General features: G+C 37.6%; 1 protein-coding gene across 6 annotated transcripts in view; it reads right to left on the minus strand.

Moving 5' to 3' along the window:
- The window catches only part of PCNX1 (pecanex 1), a 210,935-nt gene that overhangs the window by 74,851 nt on the left and 123,351 nt on the right, over nucleotides 1–12,733 (minus strand). For all 6 annotated transcript variants that reach the window (XM_058429893.1, XM_032134763.2, XM_032134758.2 and 3 more), the window contains 4 exons: nucleotides 9,336–9,445; nucleotides 8,829–8,934; nucleotides 6,855–6,947; nucleotides 18–168 (listed from right to left, as the gene is read on the minus strand). In XM_058429893.1, coding sequence (XP_058285876.1) covers nucleotides 18–168; nucleotides 6,855–6,947; nucleotides 8,829–8,934; nucleotides 9,336–9,445 — 460 coding nt within the window. The remainder of the gene's footprint in view (nucleotides 1–17; nucleotides 169–6,854; nucleotides 6,948–8,828; nucleotides 8,935–9,335; nucleotides 9,446–12,733) is intronic.

Consider the following 12,733-nt stretch of genomic DNA (forward strand, 5'->3'; position numbering starts at 1 on the left):
GCCAACGAAATACTTACTTCGAACTTCATATTGATTATACTCTAGTGTCTTTAGCAGAGGATGAGAGAAACAGTGCCATGGTAGCTGTTTTCTAACTTGAGGCAGCACATAATGGGTTATAAAACCCACAAAGCCAACCAATGTATACAACACATACTTAAGGGCAGGCTAAAAAAAATAATAAAAGTGATAAAATTAGGAGTGATTTTGAGACTCATTGTAGAAATTCTAATTTGTCAGTTCAATTTTCCATCTGATAATGGACAACGTCCATTTTAGAATATAAGAACTAAACATTTTTCTACAGTTAAGATTTCTAAATTATGTAGTTTGGTCTAATCAGCCTTGAAAGTTAGTGACTATTCATGTATCACAGATATTTTGAAATGGGTTAACTACTTTCTCTGGTGTCTTACACTATTGTATAATGAGAGAGTGGCCTAAGGTGTATTGCCTATTACATGAATGTTCTATGAGATGTTCAGGGCAATGTATTAAATTGTTTTCAGTAGCAGAGATAATGGGGTAAGGTGGGGTCCACCCGCAGCAGCTGGCTGCATGCACTGGTTCACAGTACACGGCTTAGGACACGGCTGTGTGCCTGTCCCACAGCATGGAGGCCCCAGTGCCCTGCAGCCGCTGGCTTGGTCACTGTGGTGGTGTCATCTATAACCATCACTGACCTGTTCATCACAGTCAGCAAGAGCCCAGTATCTCCACTGCTACCCTTCAAGCTTCGTAGAAGGGTCATCGGTTCCTTCCTGGATTGCATCACCAATTACAACAAGGCCTAAAAGCTTGATGCATACCTGTGCAAGTGCACAGGACAGAGACCATTTGTGGCTATGAAGGTTGTGGCAAGACCTTCAACAGGGATTGCCATCTGAGCTGCCATATCCTGATTCATACTGGAGAAAAGTCATTTGTTAGAAAGATCTATGCATCTTAAAACTTTTCTTCCCTGCTACCACCAATAGCCAAGTATGCCGACTGGAGACCAAAGGACCAGCCTGCCCAGACCCAACATCACAGGCACCCATGTATGCCAACCCATAGGCCAAGGACTAGCACACCCAAGCCACTGCAGCCATTACTGGTACCTGAGGACTAGCCTGCCTAGCATCTGTATCCCTAGCAATGCCTCACCACAGCCTCTATTAACAAATGCAGCCTAAGTCACTAAGGAATTCACAGACATCACTATCACTGATCACAGCCAAAGAAATCATATGGAGAGTACACTACCATGCACATCCAGAATCAAAGCCAAAGCATCCTGTCCAATCAACACAATAGATATATCTAAAGGAAACAGTCTTTCTTTCCAAACAACAATCCATACAACTGGAAAAACTGTTGTATCAGATGTGCAGATATCAATGTAAGGACACAAGAAACATGAAAAAGCAAGAAAATGTAACACCTCCAAAGAAACATAATAATTTTCCAGTAACAGATACCAAAGAAAAGGAAATCTATGAAATGTCTGAAAAAGAATTCAAAATAATGATATGAAGGAAACTCAGTGAGACACAAGAGAACACATATGAATAATACAAAGAAATCAGGAAAACAATTCATGACCTAAATGAGAAACTCAACAAAGCGATACATCATAAAAGGGAACCAAACAGAAATTCTGGAACCGAAGAATTCAACAAATAAAATAAAAAATATAAGCAAGAACTTCAACAATAGATTAGATCTAGCAGGAGAAAGAATTTCTCAACTTTAAGATGGATCTTAAAAAAACAAACAAACCAACCAACCCCAGCAAGGAAGGAAGGAAGGAAGGAAGGAAGGAAGGAAGGAAGGAAGGAAGGAAGAAGGAAGGAAGGAAGGAAGGAAGGAAGGAAGGAAGGAAGGAAGGAAAGAAGGGAGGGAGGAAGGGAAAAGCTCACATGATATATGTGACACCGCAAAAATGACCAAATATTTAAATTTTGGAGTTTCTAGAAGAAATGGCAAAGGCATAGAAAGCCTATTTAAGGAAATAATAGCTGAAAATTTCCCAAGTCTTAGAGGAAATACAGACATCAAGATACAGGAAGCACAAAGTTTCCAAATACAATTCACCCAGTAAGGTCTTTTCCAAGACACATTATAGCCAAATTGTCAAAAGTCAAAGACAAAACGAGAATTCTGAAAACATCAAGAGAAAAGGGTTAAGTTACATACAAGGAAATCCCCATTAGACTAACATCTAATTTCTCAGTAGAAACCTCACAAGCCAGAAGACAATGAGGTGACACATTAGAAATGCTGAAAGAAAAAAACTCTTAAGCTAAAAATACTATATCAAGAAAAGCTTTATCCTTCAAAGATGAAGGAGAAATAACATCTTTACCAAAAAGCAAAGACTAAGAGAATTTATTACCACTAGACTGGCTCTATAAGAAATTATTGAGTCCTATAATTAGAAGCAGAAGGATGATAGCTACCATCATGAAAACACATGGAAGGATAAAAACACTGGTAAAGAAGATAAACAAATGTTTTTTTTAAAGTCAAATGTTATTACTACAAAAAAAAACAATCAAATTGAAGAGTTAACAATAAAAGAGGAAGAAAGGAACAAAGGATATATAAAACATTCAGAAAACAATGAACAAAATGATGGGAGTATGCCTTCACCTAGCAAAAAAACCCTGAATGTAAATGGCTTAAATTCCCCAGTTAAAAGATATAGACTGACCAGATGTGTATCCTGATGTCAACAAAAATAAATAAATAAAAATACACTCTGATTAAATTTTTTTTTTTTTTTTTAAAACAGCCAATTATATGCTGACTACCGGAAACTAACTTCACCTGTAAGCACACACATAGATTGAAAGGGAAGAAATTTAAAAATATATTCTAGGCATATAGAAACCAAAAGCATGCTGGCGGAGCTATACTTGTATCAGACAAAATAAACTGCAAGTCAAAAGACATGAAAAGAGACAAAGAAGGTTGTTACATAATAATAAAGGGATCAATTCAGAAAAGGGTATAACAACTATAAACATATATGCACCCTACACCAGAGCACCCAGATACATAAGGCAAATATTATTAAAGCTAATGCGATAGACCCCAATAGAATAATAGTTGGGAACATCAACACCTCAATTTCAACATTGTACAGATCACCTAGACAGAAAATCGACAAAGAAATATCAGACTTAGTCTGCACTATAGAACAAATGGACCTAGCAGACATTTATGTCATCCAATAGCTGCAGAATATACACTGTCCTCATTAACACATGGGACATTCTCCAAGACAGACTATATGTTATGCAACGAAACAAGTCTCAACAAATTTTTAAAAATTGAAATCATATAAAGTTATCTTCTCAGACCATGATGAAATAAAACTAAAAATAAATAACAAGAGGAACTTTGGAAACTGTACAATTAAATGGACATTAAACAATGTGCTCCTGAATGAACACTGGGTCAATGAAGAAACTGAAAATAAAATTTAAAAATTTCCAATACAAATGAAAATACAACATACTAAAACCTATGGAATACAGCAAAAGCAATGCTAAAGGGAAGTGTATGGTGTGGTGTGGTGTGGTGTGGTGTGGTGTGGTGTGGTGTGGTGTGGTGTGGTGTGGTGTGGTATGGTATGGTATGGTATGGTATGGTATAGTATAGTATGGTATGGTATAGTATAGTATAGTATAGTAGCAATAAATGCCTCCTTCAAAAAAGTAGAAAGAGTTCAAACAACTTCATGATGTACCTCAAGGAACTAGTAAGAAAGGTAAGAGCAGAAATAAATGAAATTAAAATGAAGAAACAATACAGAAGATCAAGGAACCAAAAAGTTGGCATTTTGAAAAGATAAATAAAATTGACATACCTTTAGCTAGAAAAAGAAAGAAAGACTCAAATAAAATCAGAGATGAAAAAGGAGATATAATAACTAATAGCGCAAAAATTCAGAGTATCATTAGTGGCTACTATGAGCAACTATATGCGAATAAATTGGAAAATCTAGAGAAAATGGATTAATTCCTAGACACATACGACCTAACAAGATTGAATAACGAAGAAATACAAAAGTTGAACAGACCAATAACAAGTAAAAAGATCAAAGCCATAATAAAAAGTCACCCAGTAAAGAAAAGCCCAGGACCAGATGGCTTCACTGCTGAATTCTTCCTCTGTTGCTGGGAATATAAATTAGTACAACCACTATGGAGAACAGTTTGGAAGTTCCTGAGAAAACTAAACATAGAGTTAACATATTATCCAGCAATCCCAATGCTGGATATGCACTCAAAAGAAATCAATTTTATTGAAGGGATATCTGTACTCAATGTTTGTTGCAGCACTGTTCATATTAGCCAAGATTTGGAGGCAACCTAAGTGTCCATCAACAGATGAATGAATGGGTAAAGAAAATGTGGTACATATACACAATGGAGTACTATTCAGCCATAAAAAAGAATGAGATTTTGTCATTTGCTATACCATGGATGGAACTGGAGGTCATTATGTTAAGTGAAATAAGCCTGGTACAGAAAGACAAACTTCACATGTTCTCACTTATTTGTGGGAGCTAAAAATTAAAACAAATGAACTCATGGAAATAGAAAGTGGAAGGAAGGATGGTTATCAGAGACTGGGAAGGGTAGTAGGGGGTGGGGGGAGGTAGCAATGGTTAATGGGTACAAAAAGTAGTAGAAAGAATGAATAAGATCTAGTATTTGATAGCACAACAGGGTAACTATAGTCAATGCTCATTTAATTGTACATTAAAAATAACTAAGAGTATAACTGGATCATAACACAAAGAACAAATGCTTGAGGGAATGAATACCCCATTTACTATGTGATTATTACACCCCATTTACCATGTGATTATAACACACTGCATACCTGTATCAAAGTACCTCATGTACCCCATAAAAATACACATGCATTATGAAAAAAATGAAGAATGTCTAGAATAATGGCTAAAATTTTCCAAATTTAATGAAAACTGTAAAACACAGATTCAATAAACCCCAAGAACAAAGACATGAAGAAAACTATGTGAAGGTACATCACAATCAAATTTCTAAAAACTAGTGATAAAAAGATAATCTTCAAGCAGTACAGAAAAAAAGTTATCTACATAGGAATAAATTCAGTCAGAAGCAATAAAAGGGAGAAGACAGTGGAGCAACATCTTCAGGTACTAAAAGAGAAAAAACCTGTCATCTTAGAATTTTATACCCAATGAAGTATCTTTCAATACCAATGGTGAAATAAGGACTTATTCAGAGCTACAAAAGCCAAGGAAAGTTGCAGATTTTCACTACAAGAAATGTCCTAGGACAGCAAGAAAAGGGGATTTTAAACTGGAGAGGAGGCAGGGTGCAGTGGCTCACACCTGTAATCCTAGCACTTTGGGAGGCCAAGGCGGGAGGATCACTTGAGCTCAGAAGTTCTAGACCAGCCTGGGCAACATAGTGAGACTTCATCCCTAAATAAAAAAGAAATGTCCTAGGAAATCTCTCAAGCAGGAGGAAAAATGACACCAAATGGAAACATGGATACGCACAAAATAATGTAGGGCACTAAACATGGTAATTACATGCCCTACAGATGAAAGAAATAGTCCTTGATGAGCTGTACTTAAGGAACAACACCTAAGAAGCCTTACCCATTACCTGAACCTGATTTAGATAATAACATTCTAGACTTCCAACTGTACTGGAATGAGACTTTTGGGGGTTTTAGGAGAGGGTATGTGCACTTTGCATATAGAAGGGATGTCGATCATGGAGGTCTACTGATGGACTGTGGTAGTCAGCTTCTGAAATGGTTCCCATGATCCTTGCCTCTTGCTTTTTATACTTGAGTATATTCTCTTCTCACAGCGTACCAGGGTTAGTCTATGCGCAACACAATATGGAAGAAATGGTGGCATGTCATTTCCAATACCAGATTATAAAAGAGTACAGCTCCTGTCTTGGGCTTTCTCTCTCAAGGACCACTTGCTCCGGGGGAAACCAGCAGCCATTCTGTGAGTACAGTTAGGCAGCCTATGGTGAGGACCATATGGAGGGGAACTGAGGTCTCCAGCCAATAGTCAGAAGGAACTGAGGCATGTAAACAGTGAACCTCAGATGATTTTAGCATCATGAAAGATCCTGAGCTAGAAGCACCCAGCAAAGCCACTCCCAGATTCATAACCCAGAGAAATCATGAGAAAATAAATATTTGTTGATAAAAAAACAAATAAAAAGTCATGTATTTCAGCACTATGGACGAACATTAAAATCGAATCAGAAATAAGTCCAAAGTTATAGTCACGTGCTGCTTAACAACAGGATACGTTATGAGAAATGTGTGGTTAGGCAATGTCATCATCGTGCAAACATCACAGTGTACTTACATAGATAGACAAGATAGTATAGCCTACTATCACTGAGGCTATGTGGAGAGCCTATTGCTCTTAAGCTACAAAAATGTATAGCACGTTACTGTACTGAATACTGTAGGCAACTGTAACACAATGGCAAATATTTGTGTATCTAAACATATACAGGCTGGGTGAAGTAGCTCACATCTGTAATTCCAGCACTTTGGGAGACTGGGGCAGGAGAACTGCTTGAGCCCAGAAGTTTGAGAACAGCTTGGGCAACACAACAAGACTCAGTTTCTACAAAAAAGGAAAAAAAAAATCTTTAAATTAGCCTGGTGTGGTGGCGTACATCTGTAGTCCTAGCTACGTGGGAGGATCACTTGAGCCCAGGGGTTTAAGGTTACAATGAACTGTGATCACAACACTGCACTCCAGCCTGGGTGACAGAGTGAGACCCTGTCTCAAACAAACAAATAAATAAAAGGAGAAAATGATTCCTTACCTGCAATACTGTGAAGACTGTGCTTACATGAATAGCAAAATACAGCACACCAATTACAATGCATACTACCAGGTCAGACTGTAATCGCTCACTCTGTGGGGAAAAAAAAGAATTATGAAACAATTACATAAAATTTTTAAAAATCTTTTTCCTTTATTCCCAATTGGCAAAGTTTAAGAATTAATTTTTTGCCTGGCTAGCTCAGTCAGTATTAAAGAAAAAAAAAAAAAAGAAGTTTTCACTGATACTTTAACACTTCTAGATTCTCTCTCTCTCTCTCTCTCTCTAAGATGGAGTGCAGTGGGACAATTTCAGCTCACTGCAACCTCCACCTCCTGGGTTCAAGCGATTCTCCTGCCTCAGCCTCCCAAGTAGCTGGACGTGCCAACACACCCCACTATACCCGGCTAATATTTTGTATTTTTAGTAGAGACAGGGTTTCACCATGTTGGCCAGGCTGATCTCGAACTCCTGATCTCAAGTGATATGCCCATCTTGGCCTCCCAAAGTGCTGGGATTACAGGTGTGAGCCACCACACCTGGCCACACTTCTAGATTTCTTACACATAATAATTAACCACAAAAATCTTATTTTCTTCCTCAGTTTCCTCATATTTTGGCTTTGACACTGTAATACCAAGGAAATTCAACAACGTATCTAGTTCTGCATGCCATATAACATATTGCAATAAAGTCTTTTAGAATGAAGATTTTATTCCCCCATTGGTAAGTTTTACTTTCACATACGGGGAAAGGAAATAAGGTACCTTAAGTTACTGTAATTTTTTGTTTGTTTGTTTGTGAGACAGGGTCTCACTATGTTGCCCAGGAGTGTCTATTCACAGGTATAGCCATTGCACACTAGAGCTCAGAACTCTTGGGCTCAGGGGATCCTCCAGCCTTAGTCTCCCAAGTAGCTGAACTACAGGCACACAGCACCACTCCCGACCACAGTGTCATTTATAGGAGTGTATCTCTTTGGATATTTTATATTTTCATTGGTCTTTTGACATGTGAAAACTGTGTGCTTAAGTGCTATTTTACTTTCTAGATTTTGGTTCTATCAGTGGTTATAGAAAAACCAGAAACCTCTTGATATCTTTGGTCATCAACTGACCTCTTAGATTTATGCTTATAAGCCAGATTCAGAATATCCTACTATACGTAACATGAAACATCCTCTGCCAACATGGAAACTAAAGTTAGAAAAAAGTCATTCTAATATCTTGATATAGTTTTGTATTTCTAAAGTTTCTGAAAAAAATACGTGAACAGGTCAAGTGCACTGAAAGTAAATGTGTCTACTTCAACGTCTATATAAATTCAGTCTTTTGCAAAGGAAAATGACCTAAAACTGAGAAAAAAGATTTTGTTTTATTCCACAGACACAAATTTACAGAATTCATTTTTCAAATAATTACTAAAAGAATAAAAGCAACATTATAATTCACCAAATTAGAAAATTTTAAAAATTACTGCATTTACTTAAGTACATTAATACAGGTTATTGTTCTCTCCTTCAGCCTAGAATACACACACAGTTTTCAGATTGGCCTTGAGAAATAAAACAACCTAAAAGACTAATAAATGACTTAAAAAGAAATATTTTTTTCAACAACAAGATGAACAACAACAAAAAAATGAATCTAATTTGTGTTAATGCTAATCTTTCAGATCCTAGTCTAAATCAAATAGGAGTAAAAATTCTATGCCCAACGAAATGACTTAATTTCACCTGACCTAAAAATAAATGTTTAGTATTCTGTTCTACACACAAACCAAGTCTGAGGAATGAGCATTTCTTACATGTTAATATTTGGAATAAAGACAATCAACAATGTACAACTAATCCTATAAATTATAATTATACATTTTTCTCCAGTTACTAATGACTTTCAAAAAGTGTTCCTCATATAACATGATCAACTGTCTAAGATTTAAGTCTTTTAGGTGATTCTAAATGTTAAAACTTACAACAGAATTTCTAAGTTTTTCAGGCAGTGGATCTTTTACTTCAGATAGAGGGTCTTCTGGATTTTTCTCTTCTGTTTTTGGAAAAATCTTGGATTGCACTAAAGAGCTTTATGTGAAGAAAAAAAAAGAAAAAAAACAGAAAATACACAGATAATCTGAAAACCAGTAATTCAAACGGGCAATGAAGTTTGTGATAGAAAACCAAATGATTCGAGTACATTTAATCATTACCAAATGAGAAATTCTAAAATGTTTAGGATACCATAAATAAGCATACAGTGAAAATATTTTTATTAAAACATAGTTCCAATAACTGGGAAGGAAAACACTAATATTCTCAGCCAACCTGATTAGAATAACCCAAAATTAATATATTTTGAAACTTAATATAGATTAGGCCAAAGCACTTTGGAAAGGCATTGGGAAAAAGAGATCTTTAAAGTCATTTGGAGAAAACACCAACTTACTTAAATTTCTTTTAATTCAATAACAATTGAGTTCACTTACAAAAGTACAGATGGATCACTGCTTTGTCGGCTGAGATGGTAAGACACTGCCACTAATAAACCACAAAAAATGGAGAAAAGTACTGGAATATGCTGGCCATCCCAAGAATCCTGTGGAAAAATGAATTTAACAGAATAATATGCTTCTAATTTATAATACATCACATAATCCTTTTATGTCAGTATTTTGGAAAAAGACAATGAACTTAAATTCAACAAAAGTTTTTAGCCACGTTATTAATTGCATTTTATTACAGAAAAATTTAGATTTATCACTTTCTGATGAGCTAGAATCTGGCCACTAGATGCCTTTGGTACTAAAGCTACAGATGTTTTTGGGGGGAGGGCACTAAAGCTCTACTCATACATGAGGAATAATTTGCTTTTGATGCATGAGGCTATCAATTCTTTCACATTTTAAGTGCTATTAAGTTTGTAGTAAACTGTGTTCCTTTTGGAAGAATAAGGTGTCTTGGTATAGTAAATTTTAGGTACAATAATAGAGTAGGAAAAGACAACACATGATACATTAGGCAAAAGAAAAGTCTGACATTTGGTGTTACTTTCTTGATGCCTTTGCCCATGTAATAAACTACTATGTCCTCCACAGCACTGAGCAGGCATTCAGTAACTGTTTTCTGAATGAATAACTGCATATACCCAGAAGGAAATACTACAAAGGCTATCTTCCAAAGCCAACCACACATGTGGTCACTCCATGTGAGCTCTGCTCATTGTAGCATCTCTGGAGCCTATCAGCATGATACCTGGCAGAGAGTGGGCAATACGCTAACTGGAAGAGGTAACAGTTCTTAAGTATGTCCTGTGAGGTAGACACTACTCTAATCCTTCATTGTTCTCTGGAGATTCAGAAAGGAAACATGGTAACCCAAATGGCAGTTTTTAATACAACTTGCCTGTTTCCCACTTAAAAGTAGACTTGGGAATTGTTTCACATCATAACACAGACATTTTATTTTTTTAATAGCTACATCAAAACCTTATCATCATATTGAACACTGTGTAGAGCTGCATCCTTAGATCTTTGTATTTCCCAAATAATTTTTACAATAACCTTGAAAATATGTACTATTACCCCCTAATTTATAGATGAGAAAACTAAGGCACAGAAGAGGGTTTAAGTAATTTGACCAGTTAAGCGGCACAGCCAGAAAGTGAACTCTTGATATGTCTGAATGTACTGAAAAGAAAGTTAATATCTTAAGAGCTTGAGAATGAAAGGGAGATAAATATACACGAAAGTAAAGTATAGGAGAAAACAAAAGATATGAAGGAAGAGCATTTACACAGTGATAATAAAGCAAACACATCAGGTATATGAGGGAGACAAGAGAGGCTACATGTGTAGTGCAGGCTGGGGTGAGAGAAAGTAAGTTAAGCCTCTGGGAGACCCTCTCTTGAGCGACCCGCTTTCTCAGCATGAGGAAACATTCTCTCTCTCTCTCTCTTCTTGTCTATTAATCTTTCCACTCCTAAACTCACTCCTTGTGTGTGTCCGTGTCTTGAATTCTTTCTTGGCAAGAGACAATGAACCACAGTGCCTAGAAAGAGCCATGAAGTTTGCCTTTGAGGAGTTCCGCCTGTGGTACCAGTTTGCTCTGTCCCTGATGGCTGCCGGAAAATCTGCTCGTGCTGTGAAGGTGCTGAAACAGTGTATCTACCTGAAGCCAGATGATGCCACCATCCCTCTCCTTGCTGCCAAGCTATGCATGGGCTCCCTGCACTGGTTGGAAGAGGCTGAGAAGTTTCCCAAAAATGTCGTTGATGTGAGAGAGAAAACATCAGAGTTCAAGGCCAAAGGCCACTTAGCTCTGGGGCTCATGTACAGACGTGAGCAGGACCTACTGACGGTGAGAGACGTCCCACCCACAGAGCTGCTGAGCTGCAGAGCTGGGCTGCCTAAGTCTATACTGCAGGATTACCACAGTTCCCTTCTGTCTCAGGAGGTTGAAGCTGGGGCATTCTGTGTGCTGTCCTGTGGGGCCCTAGGTGCTGCTGTCCTCTTTGTTTGGTCTGATGGGAGAATGGGAGGGCAGGAAGGAAGGTCCTGTGCCAGGGCTTCTGGACCTTGTTTTCAGGTGCATTACGCTGTTGGTGCACTGGGCACCTTGCTGGGCTTTGAGGAATGATTTGCTCACTCAGCCTTGCACCTGTACCTGTCCCAGTACTTGGCCTGGGGTTCCCCATGCCAAGTGCTAGGAAGGGATGTTGGATTTGAGGTATAACAATGTAGACGAGTCAGGGTCAGACACTTCCAGGGAGCTTCCCTTGACTGGTCAGGAAATGCCCCTTCTCCATTTGCACATTTTAATTCGCAGATATGTACATGTGCAGTGTAGCATCTCACCAGACACCCAGGGCTCTTGGGCGCAGTGATTTTGGGTGTGCTTAGAGTTTTGGTGGAAGGGCTTCTGGCTAAGAAAAAAGTCTTGTATACTTGGTGAAGTTTTCAGTGATGTTTGCAGAAAGTTTAAATTAACAACCTTTTTCTGAACTGTTACTATTCTTTAATAATGTTAAATATAACACAAATGTAAAAAAAAATCTCAGAAACAAATGGATAACTTAATGAATTTGAATTAGTATAAGACAAAATATCCTTATAACCATCACCCTGCTCAGGACCTCATTTATAATGATGAGGGAAGGAATATGGGAGGCAAAAGCCATAAATTCCTGGACATAAGCAGGGAATTTGGCTTTGAGCTGCTTAATGGCCAAGGGAAATTTTAAAAATAACACTGGTTATACGGGGAAAAAACAAAAAGCCAAAACCAAAATGCATTCCAGATTTCTAAGGAAAACAAACAAGAACTGGCTGTCATCAAGATTTAAAAGAAACATCTTGATTGAGTCTTTACAGAAGGGACACTAAACGAAGCACTGAAGGGCATCAACATGACAGCCCCATGATAAAGGGACCGCCGTTTTCTTACACACACTCTTGGAAGGCGCCTCCGTGCAAATGGCAGGCATAATGCTGAAGGGAAACGTGGGCAAGGAAACCCTAGAGGTGGCCAGACAGCCTGGTCCAAACATGCAGCTCTCGGACAGTTTAACCTAATCTAGGGACGTAAACTAGAATACTCTGAGGAATAAACGGACCACATGCATTCTAAACTAGCTTCTAAAAAAAAAGAAAGAAAGTCAAGCCTCCAACTTTCATAAAGGGCAGTCCACGGGTTCTGCTGAAGATGTCAGAAAATACAAGAAGCAGAAATGAAAGGTAGATCTATGGAGGTAAATGCCAAAAAGAATCAGTTAAAAATAGTAAGTCTGAGGAAGGTAAAACAGGTTAGGAGATTGCTGTTCTTGCTATAAGTCTTGTAAAACTATTTGACGCTGTGATATATGAATGTACAACTTTGATAAAAATTA

Source organism: Hylobates moloch, unplaced genomic scaffold (genome assembly GCF_009828535.3).
Source record: "Hylobates moloch isolate HMO894 unplaced genomic scaffold, HMol_V3 SCAFFOLD_16, whole genome shotgun sequence".
In the NCBI taxonomy this organism is placed as follows: Eukaryota; Metazoa; Chordata; class Mammalia; order Primates; family Hylobatidae; genus Hylobates; species Hylobates moloch.